The sequence below is a fragment of the Suncus etruscus genome, chromosome 7 (genome assembly GCF_024139225.1).
Source record: "Suncus etruscus isolate mSunEtr1 chromosome 7, mSunEtr1.pri.cur, whole genome shotgun sequence".
NCBI lineage: Eukaryota > Metazoa > Chordata > Mammalia > Eulipotyphla > Soricidae > Suncus > Suncus etruscus.
In genome coordinates, this window is record NC_064854.1 from 52,266,139 (window position 1) to 52,293,675 (window position 27,537).

Below are 27,537 nucleotides of genomic sequence, written 5' to 3' on the forward strand. Positions count from 1 at the left end.
GCAAGGAGAAAATCCTGAGCACTGGCACCAACCCTCTTCTAAAACACACCACACGTCACACACCACACACCACACACTCACACACACACACACAAAACCAACAAAGAAATAAAGAAAGAAACATTAGTTTTGAGGCTTCGTATCACCCGTGGTAAGTTGTATTCTGGCACTAAACAGTCTAACCTCCTTCATCTAATGTCATTATATATTTGTAAAAATCGCCTTTTACTTTCACCTTTTCAGAGTTACTTAGCTCAAGTATTCTTAATTAGGTCAACCCTGACACTCAGATGATTTATGTTAAACTTTGGCTAATAAAAGTGACAGGAAAAGCAGCAGAGAACTAGAAGGTTTGGCTGGCTCCGTAAGATCCAAGAGGCTGTTCAACAAATAATCCCTGGCCAAAATGCACTTTTTCCCATGACTGTTTTCTTGTATGCTGCTCTTTGTTATCAACACATCATCCCAGGGTTAGCATGAACGCAATAGGTAAATACCATGAACTGCAGGCAGCTGAAATCAAGCTGCAGGAGGATGCCAATAACTCTCAGGAAACCAGCCAACCATCTATCTCTATACTTTCCCCCACAATCTAGGTGCTTGGCTCTTAGGAAATCTGGCCCATAGGTATGTGTATTCAGTTTTATCATACACCAGAGATTCCATCTGCCATGCAGCACTGAGATGCATGATGAATTCATTGATTCATTCCAGCAGTTCCAACACATCCCAGCCAATCTTCTTCTATTCTGTGTCATTTTAGAAAATTCTCCCTTGGGGCCGGGCGGTGGCGCTAGAGGTAAGGTGCCTGCCTTGCCAGCGCTAGCCTAGGACAGACCGCGGTTCGATCCCCCGGCGTCCCATATGGTCCCCTAAGCCAGGTGTGACTTCTGAGTGCATAGCCAGGAGTAACCCCTGAGCGTCACCGGGTGTGGCCCAAAAACCAAAAACAAAAAAAAAAAACAAAAAAAAAGAAAATTCCCTTGCCTACCCCACCTTGAATAGCCCTTCATCAAACAAAAGAATATTCTTCTACTAATTCTTCATGATTCACCTAGAGAAACTTCTCTGTCTTTCCACGAAAGTTCTACTGCTTCTACCACTGCCAGAGTTCGTTGGTGAGGCTCTGCCTACTTTACACATGCAACCATAAACAGAAGTAGGCAATAAAAATTGACTCAGAGAACAGAGAGCTGGAGCAGCTCCACAGAAGTGCTCCCTCCTCCATCTTAAAAGAACTACAGGAGTTGGCAGGCAGCTGAAGATGGAGCACTTGGCTAGGGCATCTAGACCATGAACTTGATCCTCAGCACACATGGCTCCACTGGGATTGGGCTTGGAGGCCCTGGACACCACTGCTGGCCATTTCACCAGGCATTGTGGGAGGGCTGGCCTGAGTCTCACCATCAAACAACTACTATTCTTTCTCTCTATGGGACTCTCATTCCCCTCTCTCTGTGGGACTCTCATTCCTTTTCTCTGCAGGACTTGATCAATATGGCTACTTGCAGGAGTAAATATAATCGATAACATCCCTGAACAGAGGCATAACCAAGGCGGAAAGGGAGGGTGTGACAGCACACAGTAACCGTCTAGGGCTGGACCCTGACGAAATTTAGCATCACGGTGGGAGTGCCTTTCTCTATCTCTGCCTCACTCACTTTTCCCATCAGAAAGAGGGGCTTTATAACTGTACACAAGGTGTCAGCTCCATCATTCAGTTTTCTCAAGCAACCAAGCCGGAGAAATGCAGACGTACTGTTAGCAGCATCTCTCTCCTTGGAATGTTCTCCTTGCTAAGTTCACTAAGAGGGTAATTCTGAAAGTGACCCAGCTGGATCCCCTACCCCACTCCATGCCTCGTGGACAGATCACCTTGGACATGCAGTGTTATTCTCAGCTTCCTCTCTGCCTGCCACATTGGTGGCCACACAGGTGTAGATGCCGATCAGAGAGAAGGACCTGGGGGATGCGCAGTGAACCTTCTGGGGTGATGATACCCCACGTCCCAAATCCTGTAAGGTGCGGCCATCCTTCTGCCAGGTGAGCTCAGGTGGGGGCGAGCCAAAGGACTGGCACCGGGAGCTCACACTTTGACCCACCAGCACTTGATGAGCTTGGGGCCACGCTGAATCTTTGGAGGGACTGGAAACAGAACCCAGAATCAATGTCCTTGTTCGCAAACACCTACATATCCCTCCCAGCTGCCACCAAGAAAGCGAGATCCTTTCATGATTCAGCCATAAATTATTGGGGCACCAATAATGTCACTTATGTGCAAGCCATATTCAGAAGAACCTTTTTCTGATAATCCAGGAAAATAACCTTTCTACCAGCATCCTGTCAGGATGAGGAGAAATGAATCCTCAATTTTTCCCCCTGGCACTTCTAAACGTTAAGTATTTTGGGGGGGTGAAGGCTGATAGATAATTAAAGATTTTTAACCATGTAAACAGACAACAGAGATAGATCATTTTTATAGCATTAAGACAAAATTCAAACTATCAAAGAGTCCAACAGAAGGCATTTGTTTTCATGGACCTTTACTGGGATTTTCTTTGAGAATAGTTTAGTCAGTTGGGTAAACAGCTTGCCACAAAGAGCAGAGAGGGCAGTTAGAATAGAGAAGGGTCTACTATGAAAGTGACATGCATGGTATCCCTTCATTAACAGTAGTGAGAGAGAGAGAGAGAGAGAGAGAGAGAGAGAGAGAGAGAGAGAGAGAGAGAGAGAGAGAGAGGAGAGAGAGAGAGAGAGAGAGAGAGAGAGAGAGAGAGAGAGAGAAACTGTGTGTGCAAAATGCCATTGACACTGGTGGCAGGAAATGTGCACTGGTGAAGGTTGTTATACATTGTATGACTGTAACTCAGTTATGAACAACTTCATATGTAAAAAAATAAAAAAACCCATAGTAGGGGCCGGGAAGGTGGCGCTAGAGATAAGGTGTCTGCCTTGTAAGCGCTACCAAGGAACGGACCGCGGTTCAATCCCCCGGCGTCCCATATGGTCCCCCCAAGCCAGGGGCGATTTCTGAGCACATAGCCAGGAGTAACCCCTGAGCGTCAAACGGGTGTGGCCCAAAACCAAAAAAAAAAAAAAACCCATAGTATATAAACAACCTTGTAGCCACGTTGTTTAAATTTAAAAAATCAAATAAAAAAAGCTTCTCCAAGAAACCTTTATGAATTTAAAAGTAAAATATCCACATAAGGGAACGCAATGATAGGCTTGCATTGTAGGGCGCTTGCTCTGTCACAGTCAACCTGGGTTTGATCTGCAACATCCCACAGGCACCTGAGCCAACCAGGAGTGATCTCTGAGTTCAGAGCCAGAACTAAGTCCTGAATACCACTGAATATGGCTTGAAAACTAAACAAAACAAATAATAAAATATCAGCACAGGGACAATAATACTTCCTGTAATGTAGTAGTATTACAGTATTATAGTATAGTAATAATATTGCTATATAACTATATAACTTTCTAAGCTCATGTATCAAAACACATGTATGATGTACATACATGTAAGTATGATTAAGGTACAGCAAACACTCAGGACCCCTGCAAGACCAAGAATATCATTAGAATGTGTTTATCTTGCCTCCTTAAAGAGCCCAACTCCTCTTTTTCTAAGTCAAAAATTGTCTAAATTTTCTAAATTTTCACTTGTATGCTCATTATCATCATGATCAGAGAAGATAGTGACAAGCAGTCATCAAGCAGGCTCAGAGCTCTAACTAGTATTGAAGTATGAAATTTTTTGAGATCAAGTCATCTGGCTCAAAGGGACACCTGGAAGAGACCTGGGAATAAAACCAGGCCCCCACTTTCTGGGGGAGGGTTGTTTTTCCCCCGTTATCTAAAAAAAAAAAAATGGACCCTGCAATGTCAGCCTTGAAGAGTTTCAGTGAGTAACTGTGGGTAAGAGGAACAAAATAGATTTCAGATACAGTAAACTGAGGAAAGACAGCCCCAAAGAGCCCCAGAATCCCCAGAAATCATGTTTGCTGTCATAGAGCTTTTGAAATATAAACAAATATGAAATGACAAAATATGAATGGCATTGGGCTTGCCTGGGAACCTCACATTCATGTGTACAAAAGAATCGGTGGCCCAAACACCATATTTATTACTGTTATATTGACAACTATCACCCGATACTATGGTCACACTGAGCTTCCAAGATTTAGCACTGCACATTTGTGGAGAGCAGGGGAAGTCAATCATAAATAGCAGGAAAAAAAATCTTAAAGCAAATATGAAGGAAAGAAAAAACTAGTCTGTAATTTTTCTCTATATCATTTACATATAAAAAAGGGGTACAAGGGACAAGATTCAGTAGGTATGGAGAGTAACTATCTTCAGTTAAAATTCACCTCAGTGGGCTGGGGGTATAGCCCAGTGTTCAGGGGCCATGCTTTGCACATGCTAGAGTCTGCTTTCATACCCCAGCACTGCACCCCTCCCAAAGAACATTGGAGCATAGCCCTGAAGGCACTCTGGACACTGCTTGATGCCATTCTACTGTTGCCTGCCTCACAGAGCCTTTGCATTGTCACATTCAGGCCCAAATGCAGAACCACTAACACTTCAGCTAGCTAGGCTGAGCATCTCTGGATGTGAGCCCTTGAGTGCTACCAGGGGGAAGACCCACTCCAGCAAAAAGCTTACCATGAACACTTAACTTTATGGACTGAGTTACATTTCCAGCAAGATTTGTAGCCACACAAAGATACATTCCACCATCACTGATTCGAGCACCAGTGATCTTCATGGATCCAGATGGCAAGAAAGTGTGTCTACAAAAAAAGAAAAAAAGAAAAAAACAAAGTCAACCTCAAATAGGGAGCCTGGGAATCAGTAGTTGTTCTTGCATGAAAGAATTTTCTAGAATGAACATATGCGATTTCTGTGGGAAAAAAAAATGCTCCAAAAGTGTTTTCTAGAAGAGTTTTCTGAATATTCTAGAAGGAACACAAGTGTTTTCTGTGGGAAAGAAAGTTCTAGAAGAAATGTGTCAGCAATTGGAAATAAATTTCAGAAAGAAAATGAGTGTCTTCTGTTGAAAAGAATATTCTAGAAGGAGCACAGAGTTGTCTGTGGAATAGAATAGTCTAGAGGGCATTTTCTGTAAAAGAGAACATTCTAGAATGAGCAGAAGTGTTTTTTGATGTGGAAAAGAACACTCAGAAGGAACATGAATGCTTTCTGTAGAAAATAAAGTTCTAGAAGAAATGCCAGTGTTTTTCTATGGGAAGAATGCTCTAGAAAAGAACGTGCATTTTTCATGAGAAAGAGCACTACATATGTGTGTTTTCTGTGAGAAAAATAGTCTAGAACGAATATGCATGTTTTTCTTGGCAAAGTTTTCTGTGGGAAAGACAAAACATGTGCATTTTCTGTAGGCTCAATGAGCAAGCTTCAGGTTTAAGTTATTTTCAGAAATATTTGAAAATCCAAATGGATAAAGCTTCTATTCCAAGAGATTAAGTGTTTATGGGTTGTGAGAAGAACATGCATTAAGTTGATAAGGAAACATCAACCTAAAATATAGTATTGATCATTCAAATAGGAAGGCATTAAACTGGGCAAACATTGATATCTCCCCAGAGTGAGCAGTAGAAATGCCTGAGTGGAACCCCTACCTTGGCGAGAAGGGGGAGATGAGCTGGTTCTCTCTGGCCCAAGTGATTATGGGTGGGGGCAAACTCTTCACCTCACAGGGGAGTGTCACGTCCTCCCCGGCCACCACTGAGATCTCCACCGGCTCCACTTGGGACAGTCCTCGCTGATCACCAAAGATTCGGGGCCTCACTAAAGGCAACACAGTGTGGGGACAGAAATGGGCTATTTCAGACAAAGCAAAGAAAACTGACATGCAGTCAGTGACATAAGCTACCCCAGATGTTACTATGGCCAAGTGAAGTATTCTCAAAAACTTCCTCTGGTGGAAAAGCAAAACCAAGAGTGGAACAGAAAGTTTCCCTTCTGAGGCAGAGGGAAGAAGCTGGTTAAGTGAGCAAAAGTTTTTCTTTCAGGGCAGAAGGAAGACGTTGGTTGACTGAGTAAGCAGAAAGCTTCCTTTGGGGGTAAGAGGGAAGAAGTTGGCTAAGAAAGCAGAGATTTCCCTTCCAGGTCAGAGGAGAGAAGCTAGCTGAGTAGAGTGGAAGTTTCCCTTCCGGGACAGAGGGGAAAGGTTAGCTGAGTGAGCAGAAAGTTTCCCTCTAAAGCAAAGGGAAGAAAAAAGGTATGATGCCATGCCCAGAAGTCTGAAAGAAGGTCATGGCCCAGATGCCACCAGAGTTAACCTTACCTTGCATCTGAACCACCTGCTATTCTGGATGAACATCAGAGAGCATTAATATGCTGTGTAGGTAAAGCCCCAACTCGCCCACAGGTCACCCAAGTAAATTCCCTTTTATTCATGCTACACCATTGAGTAAAATCAAATATTCACAAAGCCCATTAACTGGGGGAGCAGCTGCTTCAGGGACACAGCCTTTGGCTGCTGTATCTCTGGGTTGACACACACTCACGCACCATAGACTGTCAGCTGCACCTTCCTTTTGGCGTGGCCAGCCGTGTTGGTAGCCGTGCACATGTACTCTCCACTCTCCTCACCGCTGGGGGCCACCACGTGCAAGCTGCCATCATCGCCAGCTGAGAACTTGGCGTTGCTGCTAGAAATTGTCTCTCCTTTCTGCAGAACACCCCAAAACCCAGCCAGTATGAGACGGTGAAGGCAAGGCAGTATATGTGGCAGGAAAACAAACATGCAGCATGAGAGATAGTGAACTGGCCAAAGAAACTAGACACAGAGCAAAGGTGGACCCAGCTTTGATCCTGGACCTCCACGATAACCAAAACACCACCCAAGAGCATGCAGGGTCCAATCAGCTACCCATCCTTGAAACTGTTGGCAGAGAATCCTCAGGAGGGGAGCCCAGAACTCCGAAGCATTGCTTGGAAGGTGATACCCCTCACCCAAAAAAACCTTGTGCCATTTTCTATTACCAAATCATACTCTGTTTTGTAAAGTGACTGGAAAACAGAAGGGTTGTCAATAATAGTGGTAGGAGGCAAGACGGCCTCATGCTAAGGTTAAGCTTAATGCTCTGCTGGAAATAGCGAGTGAGGGGACTAGCACCCCACAAGAGAGCTGAGAGGAAAGAGGGAAGGCAAGGAGCTTGCAAACTGGAAGCCTATTGGCCTCTTCAGCCTTAATATGTTTGAGTCCAGCAGAGATCATTCAGGCAATATGATTTCATTTGTGCCTTTTCCTAAACTGCACGATGCTGAGACTCATCCCAAGTACTCTACAGGGAGAGGGCAGATTTTCTTAAATACCACTTCTTTTATGGAGGGAGGATGCTTGCTGGAGTTAGCCCCAGGCAAAGAATACTCTTGGCCCTAACGCCTCTCCCCCAAGACCTTTGTGCTTTGCCATCTTTCTCTTCACAGATGCCAAGAGCAGCTTCTTGCCACAAGCACAGGGCACTTGACTGAGCTCCTGAGATGATGTGTTTGAACCAGCAGACCTTGGTCTCTGCTCCCCAACATGAGCAAGTGCCAGCAGCTATTTTCCCAACAGCCTAGGCTCACTTCCACCCTGTGTGGCTTTTTGGCCGTTCTCATGATATTCCAGGTTCCTCAGCTATGGCAGTGCCAATGGAATGCCATAGACCACATCCACAAGAAGAAACAAAGCAAGTGGATCAACATGGCTCCAGTTCTTGACCTGTTCTTGGGGCTTGCTAGTCCCCTAATTCTAGATCTCAGTCTCTGAGCTACCACTGCTCCAGTTCTCTCCTTTCTTTTCCTTCAGGCCTCCTAGAGACACAGTAATAGCGAAATGGGGTCCCTCTATAGCTTCTGCGTGTCCAAATGAAAGGACACATCCTGGTTCAAATCAAGACCAAGAAGCAGTGACAGGAGATGAAGGCCCAAAGGAGACCTTATACAGGGCAGGATCCAGGTGGTGAGCTCCAAGAAAAAAAATTCGGACTAAGGGAACCCATGAATGGTGAGAACCAGAGCCTGGAAGGATCCTGATACCAGAACTTCAGTCAGAGCAGAGAAAGCTGAGCCCTTAGGGGAAGGTATAGACCAAGAAGAAAGGTGGAAGCAACAGAGACTTAAGGGAAGAAACTCTCCATAGCATCAAAGGAGAAAAATCAGGAGCTGTAGCAAGAGGCCCAGAAGGTCCTGTGGCTCCTTAGAGCTGCTCTAGAACAGAAAGACCAGAGATAGAAAGATAGAGATGAAGATAGAAAGATGGAGGCTGGAAGGGCTAGTCTGCATGTTGCTGCTGTGTCACTATTCTGGCTACCCAAGTACCACATGAGGAGGTATTGATCTTAAAATTTTTGTGCATAGGATTCCCCCAAGCAGGGATCAGGAGATCCAGGGATCAATCCAGACAATACCTGTCTAACAGGGGTGGGTGCATGGCATGAGAAGGTGCTATTTGGGAGCCTCTGCAGAGCCGATGACCACCAGGGCCACACCCAGCAGTGCCCAGAAACACCAGGGCGATACTTGTGATGTCTGGGAGACCACATGGATCTGGGACTGAACCCAGGTTAGATAGGGGTGCTCAATCCTGTGCTGTCTCCCAGACTCAGATTTCATTATCATCCCAGAGACAGCAACCACCATGTCAGTAACACTGCCATCAGAGATCATTTACCTTGGACCATGTGATGTAAGGTTTGGGAATCCCACTGGCTTTGCAGGGCAGCGTGACTGGGATGCCCTCGATGGTGCTGAGGACCTGCTGTCCATGCTGGATGGTGGGAACAACTGCAAAAGGAAAGCAAGATTCAGAATTCACCACCTTCTATCCCACGCAACTCAGTCTGTTCCCAATAGAGCCTCTCCACTGAACAGAAAACCAGCCAGGCTTAGGATAGATACTTGTAAGAAATATTCCAAACAAAGGAAGCACCACAGTTACCATGTGGTATGTTTCACATGACACCAGAAGTCAATTATGCTCAATAATCTTGCTAATAAAAGAATGGACTAAAGAAAATCAAGGTTAAAAAATCCTAACATCTGCACCTTTCCTTCTGTTGTCACTGTAAATTGCCTACCTATACAGCTGCCCATACCCACAGAATTGGGCTATTTAACCATGACCCAAGTGATCTACATCTCCCAGAAACAATGAATAAGAGATAGCACAGAGGGTAGAGCATTTGCCTTGCATGCGCCTGATCCAGGTTCAATCCCTGGCATCCCTTATGTCCCCCCGGAGACCTGACAGGAGAGATTTTTGAGCATAGGGAAATATACTGTTATGATGAAAATTTATATGTATATTTGATTTCATATTGATTTATAGCATGTGCTCTAAAGAGAAGATTTTACTTGTGGGTAGGAAGGTTTAAAAGATACCAGTCTGTCTGCACTAGGGTGAACTTCCCTGTTCTGTGTTAAAACATTTCAGATTTTAGGAAACTCCTATAACCATACTGATATGATGCCATAAGATAAGTGAAACACCACATCACTTAACCATGAAGAAAAATAATGATGAGTTTGCAGTTATGCCTTATAAAAACTGGTTTCCGGACCCCTGAGTTTTGTCTAAGATTTCAGGTCCTTGCCTACCCTACACCCACCAGTCTAAACAACTGGTATAATCAAGACCTTCTGTTCTCTCACTATAGATTGTCTCTGTGTGCTTGATTAAGTGAATATCCATTATGACAGTATGAGCAAGAACAGAAAGAAACAAAAGAATATTTCTCATTTGCACTGGGTCATCACGTTGACTCCTAACAAGGATGTGCAGAAAACCATTCACACTCAGTGTTCGTACAATAATTAAGCTGAAGAACTCACTTGCTTCAAAATTCAGAACTTGTGTTATGTATACAACAGCCAACACAAGCCAGGCACAGGGCCCTTCCTCAGGGCCCCAGTGAGTCTATACTGACTCTTGCCTTTAAACAGTCTCTAGAAACCTCACAGCTCCCTGGAGCATGCGTTTCCCAGAACCAGACACTCCAGACGCTCAGAGCATAAGAGAAAACCTTGGCAAGCTGCAATCAGGTCTGCTTCACACTCATAATTTCCTAGAGCCACATTTATTCTTTAGATTATTTCTTCTTAAAGAATTGGCAGGAAAGAGACCGCGCTAAGCAAGAATGCTGGGCTGCCTCTCGCAAGCGAGAAATTTGATTTCCAGAATCATCGCAGAAGAGGCAACGTTCAACCCTGATGTCATTTTGTGGCAAAGTGGACTTAAGCCATCTCATGAACTGCATATTGAGTCTGACAGCTGCATAGTGAAGCAGCAAAACACAGCTCCGAGAACATATGCCGTGGATGGGCAGAGAAAGGACTGGGTGCGGGGGTGGGGGGTGTATCTAGGCATCAAGAGGAACCCAGAGGGGCATTTTAATCTACCTTTCTCCATTCATTCATTCATTCATTCATTTATTTCTTCATTCACTCAAAGACACTGAAAATCTTTTATGAGGATTCCTAAGAATGAAGATGATAATGGGCTGATGATAACCACAGCAGGCTGGGATGCCTCACCCATGCCTAGAATATCACAAGCCCAGAGGTTGCTTAATTAACATCCCAGCAAAGGATTGGGGGAACTTGTGTGACCTCACTGACTAAATAAGTTTGAGTTGGGGGAGGGGTGCAAGGAAGAGAAGCCACCTTTCAGCTTTTCAAGGGGAGCAGCCATTGCATCCTGGCCAAGCCCACAGTGGCTGGCTGTACCGCCCTCTGCTCAGCTTGACAAGTCTGCACATCCTGCTGGCTTTGGCTTTACTGAGGTCCTCAGAGGCAGTATACACTAGGCGCATGCGCACTGCCAGATTGAGCCAGAGAGCAGCCATCTTGGTAGAGGAAGAAGGTCGAGACACTGAAGAAACCTTTGAGAGTACCTTTGCCCAGAAAGGAAAAGGCCTGTCTGGGGCCCGGAGAGATAGCACAGTGGCGTTTGCCTTGCAAGCAGCCGATCCAGGACCAAAGGTGGTTGGTTCGAATCCCGGTGTCCCATATGATCCCCTGTGCCTGCCAGGAGCTATTTCTGAGCAAACAGCCAGGAGTAACCCCTGAGCACTGCCGGGTGTGGCCCAAAAACCAAAAAAAAAAAAAAAAGGCCTGTCTGACAGGATTCTGCATTCTCCAGTTTTTGTTCCTGTGGTTTTTCTGGACAGCACACGTGGATGAGATTCCAAGTAAGAGTTTGCCTGGGAATCTGCCACACAATGTTCTAATCTAGACAGTTTCTAGAAGCTGAGGAGCAACACATTAAGAGGCCTTTCTACCCTCAATTCTTAAAATGGCCCAAAATGCACCTTCAGGAAAGATCTAGTATTTTCTACTAAGGGAATTACAGATCAGCTCTGTTTTGCAGAGACAAACTACTCTGTAAACAGTGAAGCCCAATTGTGTTCAATGTGGTGTTACACACTTACTCTTAGACTAGAATCAAATGAAGATTATTTTTTTTCTTCTTTTTTGGTTTTTGGGTCATACCCGGTGGCACTCAGGGGTTACTCCTGGCTCTATGCTCAGAAATCACTCCTGGCAGGCTTGGGGGACCATATTGGATGCTGGGATTTGAACCACCGACCTTCTGCATAAAAGGCAAACGCCTGACCTCCAGGCTATCTCTCTGGCCCCAAATGAAGGTTATTTTAATGTTTCTTTAAAGAATCCTTGACATGAGAAACAAGAGGACTAGAAACATTATCAAAGGTCTAGAGGGGGCAGAGTACAGTGGGGAGGGCATATGCCTTGCACACTGGCATCTCAGGTTCTATCCCTGGTATCTTGTATGGTCTCTGAGCACCACCAGGACCAATTCCTGAGTGCAAAGCCAGGAATAACTCCTGAGTACCACTGGGTATCGCCCAAAAAATTATATATAAAGGATAGGAGCACCTGCCACGCAGGGAAGGGCCTAGGTTTTGCTCAGTCCCCCAACACTCCTGGGTATACCCCTCATGTTCTCTGAGCACCTTATTGTCCTATGGGAAAGCCACTGTCACTGGAAAAAAAAAACTATACTGAAAGGGATGGGAATGGCTATTTACAAAGAAACACAGACATTTAAAACTATGGCTTTCATCCATAAAAATTTTTAACAAAGCAAGAAAATTCAGTAACAACTGGATTTACCAATTCATGACCTGAAAAAAATAAAGCAGTCCTAAATTAATGACTAAAAATAAATGTTCTGGGTTCCATCCTTCCGAAGGCTCCCACTACATAGAGCTTTTTTTTTTTAATACTGTACTAAAAAAAAACGTTGCTAACTTTTCAAAAGAAACAAGACAAAAGCAGCTGAGGCAATTTCTGAAACTCCAAAGCTGGCCTTGATTTACTGAGAACTCTGAAGTGTGGGAGCTGTTAGTCACAGAGTGGAAAAAAGAAATGACTTCTGGATTTTTTTATTTCTTATTCAGTGACCTTTAAGCCACTGAACGTGCAAAGGAGCTGGAGCCGGCACAGAAGCGCCTTTGGAGAAGTCCAGATGCTTCTAGCAAACACACAAATGGTCCCTTCCCTTGGCTTCTTGCACAGTCCAGGAAGAAAAGATGAATCAGATAGGAGAACCCAGTTAACCTGCCATAGAAAATGTGTCTAGAGCAAACTTTTGCTGTATGTTGCAAGGTAGATGGAGCTGGAGGGTCTTGTGTTAATCAAAATATGTCTAAAAGACAGGGACAAATAAAAACCATAATGATCTCATTCATGGTGGACTAGACATAAACAAGCAATAGACAATATTGAATTTCAGTAATGATGGTAAATCTTTGAGCTTGGGTAACAGGAGTTTACCAAGCAGCACGGGGCAGAAGAAGAGGTTCCAAAGCTGGTAGGGACAGAGGGTCTTAGGAATTGAGGGGTCGTGAGGTACAGTCACTTTATAGACCAATACAGGAAATGAACACTGTTAGAACCATATCACCTGAACTTAATAAAAAATGTTTTTTTTTTTTAAGAACTCCTAATTCAGGGCTAGAGAGCTAGAGCTAGAGCAAGCAGAGTGATTGCCTTGTGATCAGCCAATCCAGATTCAATCCCCAGCATCCCATATGGTTCCTGGAGCTCCACTAGGAGCAAGCTCTGAATGCAGAGCCAGAGTGAGCCCTTAGCACTGCCAGCTGTGGGTGCCAAAACCAAAATATAAAATTAATTAAAAATACATCAAAATCCTAACCCACCCTAAAAAAGAGTAAAACAAAGGTAACTTGAAACCCAATACTCAAAGTGGATCATGCCTCTCCATGAAGAGGTTCAGACCAAAGCCGTTGTCTCCTAATAATGCCCTTTCGGTTTTTGGGCCACACCCAGTAATGCTCAGGGATTATTCCTGGCTATTCACTCAGAAATCGCTCCTGACTTGGGGGGCCATATGGGACACCGGGGGATCGAACCGTGGTCCGTTCTAGGCTAGCGCAGGCAAGGTAGGCACTTTACCTCTAGCGCCACCACGCCGGCCCCAATAGTGCCTTTTCATGGAAAGAGGACACAGTCTGGACACAGTTCTTCACGTTCCCATGTCCACAAACCAGCACAGATAATGATTCAAAGCAGCGTCACTTCTCCTGAGTGGAGGTCTGAACCTGCTTTGTGAATGCATCTCCACAGATTTTGAGGCTGAATCTCTCACCATGCACGTCCACCCTGGTAGTCCGGTTACTGGTCCCCACGATGTTACTGGCCACACATGTGTATGTACCACCGTCCTGAAGGCGGACTCTCTCCATGTGGAGACTCCCGTCATTGCGCACTGTGATGTAGGGATTCTGAATCAGCTGCAAGAGACCCAAGGCATTGTTAGTTCCAGTAAGTGTCTCCAAACTCAAACAATGTAGGAAGGTTCTGTTTATTTCCAATGAGGGGCTCAATATCTTCTAAAGCAATAAGATATTATAACAGCCTAAAATGAAAAATAAAAAAAGGAGCAGAGCCAGATCATCCAGTGGGGAAAGTGCCTTGCCTGTTATGTGGCCAATCCAGGTTTGATCCACTAGGAAAGATCCAGAAGCACAGAGCCAGGAATAAGCCCTGTGCACCATTAGCGGTGTTCCAGAAAGAAAGATCAGAAACAAACATCAAAAGGAGCATCAGCTGTTGCCCAGGAAAGAATTAATGGGCGTTACACTGAGAACGCTCACATGCCGGGAGGAGATCTACAGGCACCACCAACCCAATTTCACACGCCTGGAACTTTGTTTGTATTCAGAAGCCACAGTGCCCCAATCCTCCTCTCTTGGGGCATACTTGGTTCTTTGTCAAGCTCTGTTTCCACTAGCAAGAATGCTGTGTATTTGTCCTGGCTCCAAGGTTTTCATTCAAGCCAAAAATGTCATCATGTTGATCCTCACCCTTTCGTGATAGTAACAAAGAGCAGAAGACAAGTTATCACCATGGGACAGGTGGCTGAAAAGATGCAGGGGAAAGTGTAGACCAGGACAATCAAGTGTGCAGTAGGGGAAAAAGAATGTGTACTGGGTTTAACCCCTGGCACTGACTGTAACCCAAGTACCTGAGGGTGTCTCTGATAATCTCTCTGGCACTGTAGAAGCCATACAATACTCCATCTTCAAGTTCTCACACTGAACATCAGGCCCAGTTGGCCAAAAATAACCAAGAGGGCTCTGGGTTTCCAGGACACCACATGGGTGAGGACCCCCAAACATTTTTAATTGGGGGTGGGATTTGGGCCACACCCTAAGATGCTCAAGGATCACTCCTTTGTGATCAGAGATCACTCATGATAGGGCTTGAGAGATCATATAAAATGCCAGGTATCAAATCTGGGTCAGCTGTGTGCAAGGTCAGCCAAGTAAATAACCCACTGTACTCTCGCACCAGACCTCCAAATATTTTTTAAAAGAAAAATCACATTTAATAAACACTATTTATGAATCTTGTTTTTCAAGAGAAGATGCTGGAACTCAAATAGTGTTTGTTTATAAAGGCATTTATAGTGGATTTGGGGAGAGACCACTTTCTTTCAGGCATATTACATTCCAGAACAGAGGGAATCTAATGACTCTGAAAAATGCAAAGGCAATTCTTCTGACCAGATGGACACATTTTGGCCAACCAAATTCTAGGAAAAAAGATCTTCTCATGGAATCATGGAATCTTTGATTCACTTTCATAAGCAAGAGTTAGACATGAGGCCCCAGAAAATGATACCTAACAATGGAGTATATAAATTGCATATGGGAACCCTGTTTTTTTTTCCCCTGACACCACATGATTCCCCCAAACCCCTCCAGACGTGACTCCTAAACACTATTAGGTGTGTTCTGAAAAGAAAAAGTTATACACAGAAACACAAAGACAAAAAGGGATGAAAGTCTTTTAATAGTTCACGATAAAAGATCATGTTTGGATTTAATAAGCATGATAGGAAAAACAGAAGACTGACAACCTAAACATTTTATGAATCCTTGCAAGGAATAGAGAAAGATTTGAAAGTTGTAAAACTAAAGAAATGCCTGGTGGTGTTTTCTGCATTTCCTGAGAAGAGTTTGTGACACTGAACTGAATTCAAATGAAGGAAAATGAACAAGGGCCGGCTCTCCATCTCATCATTTCTTCTAACAAAACATCGAATACAAAAAGACATTAGCAACTGGTGAAAGACTTCAAGACTGCTTGTCATCTACTCATGACACTGATGCGAGAAGCTATGAATGGAAATGACAGGGAGACAAGGCACTTCCTCACGAGATGGAGACCTAGGCAACGAGGCGAGCAGCCGTCCTCACCGTGGCTGAGTTCTTTGTCCATCGCCGGGTGGGGAGAGGGTTCCCAGCCAGCAGGGCACAGGGCAGGGTCAGCTGGTGGCCCTCCACGACGCTGGCCTGCGAAGGGCTGATTCCAATCATAGGCGCGACTGTGTCAGGAAAAGAGAAGTACTTAGAGCTCTGATTTCCAATTGGCAGGAGAGAGTCCAAATAACAGTGCATTGGAGTTTGATGCTTTGCAGAGGCAAAGGCAAGGAAACAGATAATCGCCAAAGCAGAATCAAAGAAAGCAGAGGCATCTACAGATCATTAATGCTAAAGTGTGTGAGATGAGGCCAGAGAAATGGCAGCTGAGCTAACTCCTTAGAAATTAGTAGAAAAGAAGGGCCCGGAGAAATAGCACAGCGGCGTTTGCCTTGCAAGCAGCCGATCCAGGACCTAAGGTGGTTGGTTTGAATCCCGGTGTCCCATATGGTCCCACGTGCCTGCCAGGAGCTATTTTTGAGCAGACAGCCAAGAGTAACCCCTGAGCACCGCCGGGTGTGGCCCAAAAAAAAATTAGTAGAAAAGAAAGCCCAGAGAGCAGTGTTTGCATAAAATAGTCTAAAGAGTGTAAAGAGCAAAGAAAAAAAAAATTCACACGAGATGCAGTAATGGGGAGATGAGAGGAGCAATTCAAATGGACACAAGAGGTGGGTTTTTAAGGGTCTTTCTTAGAAACCAACCCCATATGAATGACCAAAGCAAAATCACATGAGACTCGACTTGAAGTAGTCTATGAAGAAAGGGAAAGGCAGAAAGAAAACTTTCTGTAGGTAATTGCAGAAAACACACACTGGCAGGCACTAATATGCTCTAGCACACACAAAAGGGCATGCACTGACATGCTCTAACATGCACCAGCAGACATGCAGCTGACATTAAAAGAAGGCAATGCCAGAGCCTTTCTATAACATCAAGAAAATTCAGCAGGTGAGCAAAAGGACATTTGCATCTGTGGGAAAAACAGACACAAAAAACGGAGACAAATATCTTCCCACATGATCACCCATATTCTATTCTTATTTGATAACATAAATCCAAAATGCACCTCTGTGGCTAATATTATTTAAGTGGAAAAGGAAAAAAAGAATTACAGGGACTGGAGAGAGAACACCAGGGTTAAGATATGAGCCTTGCACACAAGAATGATCTCTGAGCACAGAGGAGGGAGTAAGCCCTAAAAACCACCAAATGTGGCCCCCAAGTCATCCCAACCCAAAAAGAAAAGAATTACATCATTCTTGTGTGCATTCTTATTTAGACTTAAACCAATTTATCTGGGACTGCAGAAATTGTACAGCGGGGAGGGGACCTGCCTTGAGTGCGGCCAACCTGGGTTTGAGCCCAGGAATCTCATTCCAAGAACTGTCATATGTAATTCCTGAGTGCAGATTGAGGAGTAACCCTTGACCACAGCCAGGTATGACCCAAAACAACAAACCAATTTATTCCAATTCAGCCTTCTTTCCTCAAATGGAAGAGAAGGATCTTAGGGCATATGATCTCAAGTTCTAATTCCCTTTGACTTTTGACTCTGTATGTAGGGGCACTCCAGTGTTCCAATAGTCATCCCTTTTGCTTTACATGACTCCAGCAAAAGACAGTCTCAGACATCCATGATTTAGTTGTGATTATTTGTGACCATTCCGGTTCTTACCTAGCCCTGTGACAGTGACCGTTGCTTGGGCCTGGATCTTCCCAAATTGGTTCTCTGCTTCACACACATATGTTCCTTTATCACTGGCCCATAAGTCTAAAAAGAAGAGATGGACTCATTCACTGCAGGCCAAGCATATGCTGAGCTCTGAGGGTGCAAAAGCACATATTACTTTCTTGTTCTGTCGCATGGCATGGGAGAAAACCCCTTCACCCCCAACCTCACTGGAACTGCAGTGATAACCTCTCTAGTGTTTCCAAGAATGATCTTTGGGCACACTGACCAAAGGGGTAGGTTTGGAGAAAGGAGAGTCCCCTGGCGACACTTCATCAACTAGAGCCTTAGGAACAGTCATTGAAAGGCTCTCCACTTCCATGCTCTCCTGCAGCATGTCTAGCAAGGGTTAAGGACTGGGTCTGGAGCAAGAGTCAGCAAGCATGGCACTTGCTTTGCAAGCAGCCAACTTGGATTCAATTCCCCCGACACACATAAGTGATCCTCTCACCAGCACTGATCTCTGAGTACCACCTGGTGTGAGCCCGAACGAAAACTAATCAAGAACTTAAAAGAGGCATTTGCTTTGTATGCAGAAGAATGGTAGTTTGAATCCCGGCATCCCCTATGGCCCTCCAAGCCTGCGGGGGCTATTTCTGAGCACAGAGTCAGGAGTGGCCCCTGAGCACTGCCGGGTATGACCCCCCCAAACAAACAAACAAAAGAAATATAAAAGAATCTAAGAACTCAGGACAGATGACTGAATAAAGATGTGGCTTCTTGACACAGTGTGATGGCATTTAGCTATGCAGGTGTCAGAGGAGCTCTACATGTGCTCACCTTGACTTGCTGGGGTGGGAAGATGTCACCATGATAGAGCAAGAAAAGAGAAATTGAGGAGAAAGAAACCTTGGATTTGAAAGCCAATGAGTAGAAAGGGGAGAAGAAAGGATGTGGGATATTCAAATCCACATGTCCATTGTCTACAGAAGGGAAAACTGGGCTCTTAGCAGTGGGGAGGGGGTGTTATACAGTTGACCAAATGACTGTAAACACCAATGCTCTCTGACTGAGTTGACCTCGGGAATGATTAGTGGTCCAGACTCCAGGGACACATCATATGGCTGGCCAAAAGGAACAATCATTGCAAGACAAGGAACCATTGGAAATTCATGAATTTGGTGACTGACTTTATCATCTCAGGAGCCAACAATCGAATTCAGTGGAAATGGAAGAAAGAATGTGAGAAAGAATCATCTGCTGTGTTAGAAAGTCAGTTGGCTAACTTGAGACTTGGGGGTTTCCTCCTGGGTAGATCTGTCTCCTCCTGCGTAGGGTGCTATTTTAGAAACATCTGATGCAGAGCTCGCTGCCTGAGTTATAAATGTGCAAAGTACAGCATCCATAACACATCTTCCTGGCTTCTTCTCTATACTTCATCTTGGATATTAATTTTATCATTTAGGTCGATAGAACATATATGGAATTTTCAGTATAATAAGAAAATTGAGTGTAAAAGGTGGAGGGAGCCCAGGATAGGAAACTTCAGTCCTCCTCAATGGACTGCTCAATTTACATTTGAAGTTTAATCAGCTAAAGCACTTTTAATGTTGCTAATAAACAGAGGCACCATTTATTCGAGACTTTCAACAAAATCCTCCAAAAACGCAATTATTCTTTTTAGGGGCGAAGGGGGTGTCAGTAAGAGAACTCATATATTCGAGGCTTCAACTATGAGCTACATTCTGAGTCCTGCCAAGTTACAATTACTTTGAAAAATCAAATTTAGGAGCTGGGGGGGGGGGGTTAAAAGGTTGGAGTACTCGTCACCATGGACAGTATGGCTCCAGAACCACCCCCAGTACCAGCTCTCAATACGGAATCATCAGTCCCAACAATATGGATGAATAACACCAGGATGGACTCCTGGGCCCCCTACAAACACAAACCAGGTTGACATTTAAACAGTACTAGCCGAAGTACTGTTTCACATTATTGCCAAGTAACATTTAAGACTTAAATTTTAAGTACTAGCTAAACATTACAGATGATTAAGATTAAAGATGTTCAGATAAATGAACATGAATGTATCTGTATTAAATATACACTTTTCACTTACTTGAAATAAAGAGCGCTCCTGTTCTGAGTTGGCTGATGGAACTCACTGGAAATACTCGGGAGAAGAGGGGCATGTGGTCTAATCGCCGCCACTGAATCTGAGGCTCTGGGTAACCCTGTACGTAGCAGGGCAGCGTCACATTCGAGCCGATTTCCATGGCCACATCAGCAGGTTCTTGGATAAAAACTGGAGGAGCTGAAAGGGAGAGAAGAAACATTTTCTAGGTTACCACTAACCAGGAATGTCAATGTCAATGTCAAACTTACTGCTTTGGCAGCAAAAAGGATTTGAATCAAAGCACTGTAGATAGAATTTTAGAGATTTACTCTTGACGTATTTCCATCGACTACTTTTTCTGTATTATCAAGTTCTAGAGACACAAGACAGTGCAACACTTTCTTTTCCTCATCAGTCAATGATGAGAAGAAAGGAAATTCCATCAAGATTATCCTATAATTTGAAAGAATGAGCATCCTGGCAGGCTCACGGCATATGTCCTGACAACTGCCATGAGGAAGTTAAGCTTCCAGCCAACATCAGGACACCAAGAGGGAAAAGAGATTGGGGAGGTTGACTTAAGGATTCACCATCAGCACAGCAGGACCACACTTTGTCAATAGTCATGGTGAACATAGGAAGGAAAAACAAAAAGAGGCAAGGAGGGAGGGAGAAAAGAAGGAAGGGAGAGGAGGGGAGGGGAGAGTGTGATCAGAAGGGGAGGGGAGGAGAGAAGAAAAGGGAAAGGAAGGAGAGGAAAGGAAAATAGAAAGGTAAGAGGAGAAGGAAGGGAGGGAAGGGGGGAAAGAAAGGAGAGTGACTGGCCCTGGGAGCTTCTGAATGTGAACCCTGCTCCAGAAACCACATTTGGCTAGTGCAGGCTAAAATAACATCTCAGTCCTTACTTTAGCCACTCTGACCTCTCCCCTCATAACTACCCATGAGAGGGTATCTATGGTCTGTCTGCCCATGTGGCAATTCTCTTAGCTTCCTGGTCCCCATCACCTTAACAAGACTGAAGGAAGCTTTGATCTTGTGTCAGCGACAGAGAAGGTCTAGATTTAGCATTATGTCTTGGACTCAGCCCTGACAAAGTGTGAGCTGGCACCCCAAAAGCACTGAGAGCCTAGAATTGTTTTGGGGGGGTTCACTTACAGCCAGCCAGATCAGTGGATACAACCTAGCTACTTAGTATAAAAATTGGTGTTGTAGCAATAGTAGAAGGAATTGTAGCCGGAAGGGTGCTTGCCTTGCATGCGGTTGATCCATGTTTGATCCCTGATATCCCTTAGGGTCCCCCAAGGCTTGCATGGAATAATTCCTGAGTAGAGACTCTAGAAGTAACTCATGAGCACCATGAGGTGTAGCCCCAGAACCAAATTAAAAAAAATGGTAAAGGTAACAGCTTCCCCCTCCTCACTGCTCTAAAGTGCCACCCCTAAAATGAGTCCCTTACCTTTTCATGATCATTGGCTCTCTACCCACCCCTCCGGCAGCTCTGGCCAAGTTTTAAGTCCAAGAGATGTCCTAAAGGAGCTGAGCGCGCTGTTTTGGGTCAACTTAGCCAGGACCACAAAAACCACAGACTCAGGCTCAACTTCCTTGCACTATGGAACACTGCCCAGAAAATCACCATCGGGCAAAGATTTCAGTTTCTCGAAGCCAACCTGCTCCCATTCCAGCCAATTTCACAAGCCACCCCCTTTCCCTAAAAGAACAGGAAAGTATTGGTCTTACTCCCTGTTAAGGTTCCATCAACACTGTCCAGTATGTAAAGTCAAGAGAACAAGGACAAGAAGACTTGCTACAAGAAACTGGAAGTCATGAATAATACTCATCTGGCTACTTTTCACATTTTTTAAAATATATTATTTTCGGGGCCAGAGCGATAGCACAGCAGTAGGGAGTTTGCCTTGCATGCAGCCGTTCCAGGACAGGTGGTGGTTCAAGTCCCAGCGTCCCATATGGTTTTCCAAGCCAGAAGAAACTTCTGAGCGTATGGCCAAGAGTAATCCCTGAGCATCACCAGGTGTGGCCCAAAAAAAAAAAAAAAAATTCTTTTCCTTCTTAAGTTGCCCGCTACACAGATGAAGGCACAGTCGTTTTTGAAACATGCATGAATCACTCAATGCAGTAAAAGCAGTCCTTGGCTTGTGTTAAGCTCTTTTAAACAAAATATCTCAGTGAAACAGAAACAAAGACTTTCCTATGGAAAGCCCAGAGCTTAGAGTTGGCCAGATGACCCTATGGTAGAAGCGCTTTCACATTTTGCTGAAAGGGTTGTGTAGCAAGATGCCCCTTCAGAATAATCATGCCCAATGCACATGGAAAAATTGCCGCTTTTTTTTTCTGTTTGGTTTTTTGGGCCACACTCGTTTGATGCTCAGGGGTTACTCCTGGCTAACCACTCAGAAATTGCCCCTGGATTTGGGGGACGATATGGGACGCCGGGGGATCGAACTGTGGGTCTTCCTTGGCTAGCGCTTGCAAGGCAGACACCTTACCTCTAGTGCCACCTCACCGGCCCCCAAAAATTGCCTCTTTTAATTGTTCTAACTAAACACTAAGGAGGGGCTCCTCAAAGGCAAGGCAAGTTGAGTCTCCAGAGTCTATCCACAAAGAAAACCCTCACACTTTGCAGCTTCTCATGCTTTGCAGCTTCATAGTGCTCATGATAACTATAATCCCTGGACATCAGCTCTTCACTAAAGGTTTACTAGTTTTATGTAGACAAGCCAGGCCTCAGAAGTGCCAGTGATCAGCAAGGAAGAAGGAGGAAATACATGATTATTGAAACATGTGTGGTACTGAGTAGAATGTGAAATGATTTGGCAGTAAGAGGACCAGGCTTCAGTTGAACCAATGTTAGTCAGTAACTGAAATAAAGATTGAGAAGGTTTTTGCTTTCAAAAAAGTGATGAGGGGTCAGAGAGACAGCACAGCTGTAAGGCATTTGCCTTGCACACAGCCAATACTGGACAGAAGGTGGTTCGAATCCTGGCATCCCATATGATCCCCCTTGCCTGGTAAGTGTGGTTTCTGAGTGCAGAGCTAGGAATAACCTCTGAATGCTGCCGGGTGTGACCCAGAAACCCAACCTCCCCCCCCAAAAAACCAAAAAGGTGTTAAGAGAAGCTAGAGTGATAGTATAGACAGAACATTTGCCTTACATGCGGCAGACCCAGGTTTGATCCCTGATATTATATATGGCTTTTTGAGTCCCACTAAGAGTAATTCCTGAGTGCAGTGCCAAGAGTAAGCTCTGAGAACAACCAACATAAAAAACTAAAAAGGTTTTAAGAAGGAGTATCTTATTTGGGGGGTCATATCCGGTGATGCCCAGGGGTTACTCCTGGCTATGTGCTCAGGAATCACTCCTAGCTTGTGGGATAATATGGGATGATGGGGGACCAAACGATGGTCCATCCTGTCAGCCACGTACAAAGCAAATGCCCTACCACTGCACTATTGCTCCAGCCCGAAGAGGGAGTGTCTTGATAAGTTTGACCAAAATTTCATTCCAAAGAGTCTGGAGAGGTAGCTTAAAGGTTGAATAAGGCACATGGCTTATGTGCTGGCAGGCACTGGTGTAATTCTTGGCACATGGTCCCCTGAGCATCGCTGGATGCAGCTTTGGAGAAATCAAGTACTGCCAGTTGGGAAAGGTCAACCCTGGCATCTCAAGGCCAGAAAAGTACCTCTATGAGGGCATTAGCACTGAACCACAAAGCTCTGCTGGCAGAGAACCTGGGGCAACCCAGGCAAGGGCCTGGGGCCAGTTTAGCATCATCTCAGGTTCTCAGTATCCAAGAAAGTCAGATTAGGAATGGATCCATGCAAAAGATAAAGTAATGGGTTTGTTTCTCTTCCTCAGCTCATGTCACTGCAGCACAAACGGCCCCAATCCTTAGAAGTTTTATCACAAACCAAGAGAGAAGCGACAAATATCAGAAGCTATCCTCTTAGATGATAGACAGGGATTGGAGGAGAGCTAAAGGCACCTTTTACCCTTTCTGCTTAGGATAAGTCAAGGCACAGGCCTCAAGATTCAGACAGTTCTAGAAAATGGGCGGGTAAATATGAAAGAGCTGCAAAAGAGGAATATTAGAGAGATGGCACAGTGGAGAGGGTGCCTGCCTTGTACACAGCCAACCTGAATTCCATTCCCAGCACCCCATAGGATCTCTCTTGTCAGGCGTGATTCCTGTGCTCACTTCGGCAGCACATATACTAAAATTGGAACGATACAGAGGTATGATTCCTGAGTGTAGAGCCAGAAGTAAACCTTGGGCAGCTGAACTGAATGTTATGCCACTTAAGTATTTATCCCACAATATTCTGAGCTTTATATGAGACTCTCAGCAGTGATGATGATATCTGCAAACTCAGTAGTGATGACAATGTCTATGCTGATACCCTCACATCAGATACAGCTAAAGCTCTGTTTGGATATACAGATGAGGAGGAGGAGGAATCCAGCTTTGAAGGATTTTAAACTTTGTGATTTAGCTTGATTACCTGTTATGCTATGGTTTTTTGCACTTTAAAGTTTTAAAGTTATTGTTGCTAGTTTACAGTGTGTCTTTAGCAATAAATATTGAAAAATACTTAAAAAAATAAAAAAAGAAGTAAACCCTGAGCATCACTGGGTGTGTCCCAAAATCCAAAAACAAAACAAAACAAAAATCACAAGTTCATGTGAAGCAGAATAACAAAACAAGAGGGCCTGATTTCCATTTCAGAAATTAAGATTGTAGAGCTAAAATATCCTCTTTCTTATTTTTAAAAGGTGTATTTTCCTGACAATTTTCAACTTAGAAAGAAATAACAAAAATAAAAAAATAACTGGGGCTAAAAAAAATAGTACAGTGGGTAGGGTGCTTGCTTTGCATGTGGCCTGTCTAGATTTAATTACCATCATCCCATCTGATCACCAAAGCCACACCATGAGTGATCCCTGTCTGCTGAGCCAGGAGTGACTCCTTAGCAGTGCCAGGTGTGGCCCAAACACCAAAATTAAATTAACTTAATTAATTAAGAAAGAGCTTCAAGGTAAAAGAGCAAGAAGGATCTTTGCCTTGCACATGGCCAGCCAGAGTTCAATTTCCAACACCATATGGAGTTGTCCCCAATCCTATCAGGAATGATCCTTCAGTGTAGAGTTAGTAGCAAGCTCTGAACACCACTGAGTGTGATCCAAAATAAAAATAAATAAATAAATAACTCTGGCGTGAGAAGCAGGAGATATAAATAAAAATACCATTTCACGGAAAGCCAATTTTGTCCATGTGAGAGACAGCAGACATTTAAACGGTCTGTTCAAAGGAAGCTGCTCCTTGTCTTCCATACAAAGTAAGCTCTGTTTCTGTTCTGGCCTAATCACACTGTCCAGAGGTTTGGATGAGTGTTTTTGACCTTTCTTTCTTTCTTTTTTTTTTTTTTTCTCTTTGAAACAAGAGACAGAGCAGAGGAAGCGAGAGGACCAGACTTAGTGGACACTCGCAGCCATATGTTTCCTTCCCATTGACTATGGATCTCTTTATCCTTCATATTTGAACTTGGATCCCAGAGAAGTCAACAAAATGGGCTAAAGTATCACCTATTCCCTGTGATATCACCAACTCTGCTAATAAAGTCCAAGCTAAAGCCCAATTCTTGACCCCAAATGTGACTGAACTGTAATTCTCAACAATGAAAGCTGCCTGATTAGATAGTGGTTGACCTTCCCGGGCAAACCAGTTAAGGCAATGACCACAAATAGCAGATTACCTCGACCAGACCACCATAACTTGGTAGGCCTGATCAAAGTGCTGATTCCTGTTTTCCTCAGTTTCCTTGAAATCTAGTGATCAACTGGAGAGGTATTTGTCTCTATGGTCACTATGGGGTTCAACATGATCAGAGTGAAAGTACACAGGAAACACAGAAGAACTACATAGGAAAAATGCAAGGGCACAGAAAGCACACCAAAAAGTGCACTGGAAGTGCACACAAGCACCTGGCAAGTGCTAAGCACCAATATCTTTATGAACTACTGACAAGAAAAAAGTCTAGTTCTGCTTTCCCACCCACAGCAAACCCGCCTTTCCCAAGCTATTGACAACAGTGAATCAGTTCCCAAGCAAGCCTAGCAGTGGCCTGCACCCACACTTACAGCCTACATCCAGCGTAATATGGCCTGAGGCTCTGCCAGCTTCATTGACAGCCACACAAGTGTAATCACCCGCATCCAGGTCCTGAGTTTCTCGGATCTGCAGTCGTCCCAGCAGAGGGTCGATGAGAAGGAAAGTGGACGGTCTAAGCTGAAGATCGCCTGGAGGGGAGCAAAGAGAATCCATGAAACACTTGGTGCAGTGGGACATAAGAGGAAGCTTCCAACGAGCTAACTGAACCAGCTCATCAGATTTGTCGATCTGAATCTCCCTCACTGACACGGGATCCAGAGAAAATACGAAATGGATGGACCAGGGTGGGAAAGAACAAAAGATAAAAGAAAGTCCCCAGCCAGGCAACACTTATTACCTCCTCACCTGCACACAGGTAGATGGCAGCACAGCTGGGAACTCACCGTGTGCATGAGGCATGGCTGAAGGGGACGGGGCAGTCCTGGAGTGCAGTTCTAGAGAGACCTAGGGGCACAGTGTAGGAAGCCCACTCAAGGAACACAGGTGATGGTATTCCAGCTGGAATAGGTTAGGTTAGGAAAGTGCATACTACATGGAGCAGTGTTGGGACAAGATCTGGTAATTGTATCCTGGAGGTAAGCAGACAATGAGCAATCAGACTTAGGATATTGTACCCTGAACTGGGCATGAGTGAAATTGAGCACAGAGAAGCCTGGAAATTGGAGAGGGACCAGGATCCAGGATCAAAAACAGCAACAGCTTAAGCTTTTGAGCTTTGTCTGAAAATCTTTCAGAAAATTATCAAGAACCCATGAGCTCAGACAGAACATCCATTGTTGCATTCACACCTGGAGCTCTTGAGGCTGCAATCAGGATGGTAGTTTCAGGACTGCTTGAAAAGACAGACTATCCAGTTGGCAGGAATAAGTGTCTGGCACCAGAGTTGTACACCAGCCTGTACACCAGAGTCCTACTGGCATTTTCTCCTGTCCTGCATATAACCATGAGGCAACTGCAGGGCAAGATATGGGGTGAAAGCAGGGCTCTATCAGTCTTTGTGGACACTGATTCCAATGACCCAGAAGATGTTTAGAAACCTACATGTGTTCTTCTAGGAGCACTCACAGGTTTGTGTTCCATCACCAGTTAGAAGGGGTTAATACCACACCACGGAAAGTGCTAGAATGATGACGATCACTGAAACCATCCAGGCTACTACTATTTGGAGGTTACTATTTCTGGTGGTTCCACTATAGAAGGAATTGGAGGACCAATGAAAAGGTTTTTTTTTTTGTTGTTGTTTTGAGGCCACACTTGATATTTGCTGCTCAGGTCTTACTCCTGGCTCTGCACTCAGGAATCACTCCTGGCAGTGCTTTGGGGATAACAGGGGATGTTGGGGACAGAACCTGGGTTGGTCATGTGCAAAACAAAAGCCCTCTCCAATGTACCATCACTCTAGCCCATCTTCAGTTTTTTTTAAATAACGTCTGGAAAGGAAGAAATGGTCAAAGAAATTCTAAGTCAAAAAATATAGAAATCACACTAGTAAATATCCAGGCGAACAGTACAGCATGTGGGACATCCCAGTATTTGAAACCCTAATAATCTCTTTCAATGAACTACTACATAACAGGTAAGACCAGAGAAACAGTGAAAGCCACACCTAGGGCTACTGAAAAATTTTCATAGACAAAAACAGATGATGCTGATCTGTACTTCTCTCCACTCAGGGTGGCAACCATGTCATCTTGCATTTAGGGACTTTGGTATTTATTTCTTCCTGCTATTTTTTTTCCTTTTCTGCCAATATCTGAGGACATTTGCTGGGTCAGAGGAAGAAACAAAAGCCTTTTT

General features: G+C 44.4%; 1 protein-coding gene across 1 annotated transcript in view; it reads right to left on the reverse strand.

Moving 5' to 3' along the window:
* HMCN1 (hemicentin 1) overlaps window positions 1-27,537 on the reverse strand; it is a 414,107-nt gene that overhangs the window by 191,823 nt on the left and 194,747 nt on the right. Inside the window, 12 exon segments of the mRNA XM_049777571.1 lie at window positions 1,876-1,894; window positions 1,896-2,104; window positions 2,107-2,145; window positions 4,672-4,799; window positions 5,646-5,814; window positions 6,541-6,700; window positions 8,690-8,802; window positions 13,652-13,796; window positions 15,768-15,895; window positions 17,446-17,541; window positions 19,559-19,753; window positions 25,710-25,868. Of these exon segments, the coding sequence (XP_049633528.1) occupies window positions 1,876-1,894; window positions 1,896-2,104; window positions 2,107-2,145; window positions 4,672-4,799; window positions 5,646-5,814; window positions 6,541-6,700; window positions 8,690-8,802; window positions 13,652-13,796; window positions 15,768-15,895; window positions 17,446-17,541; window positions 19,559-19,753; window positions 25,710-25,868 (1,560 nt within the window).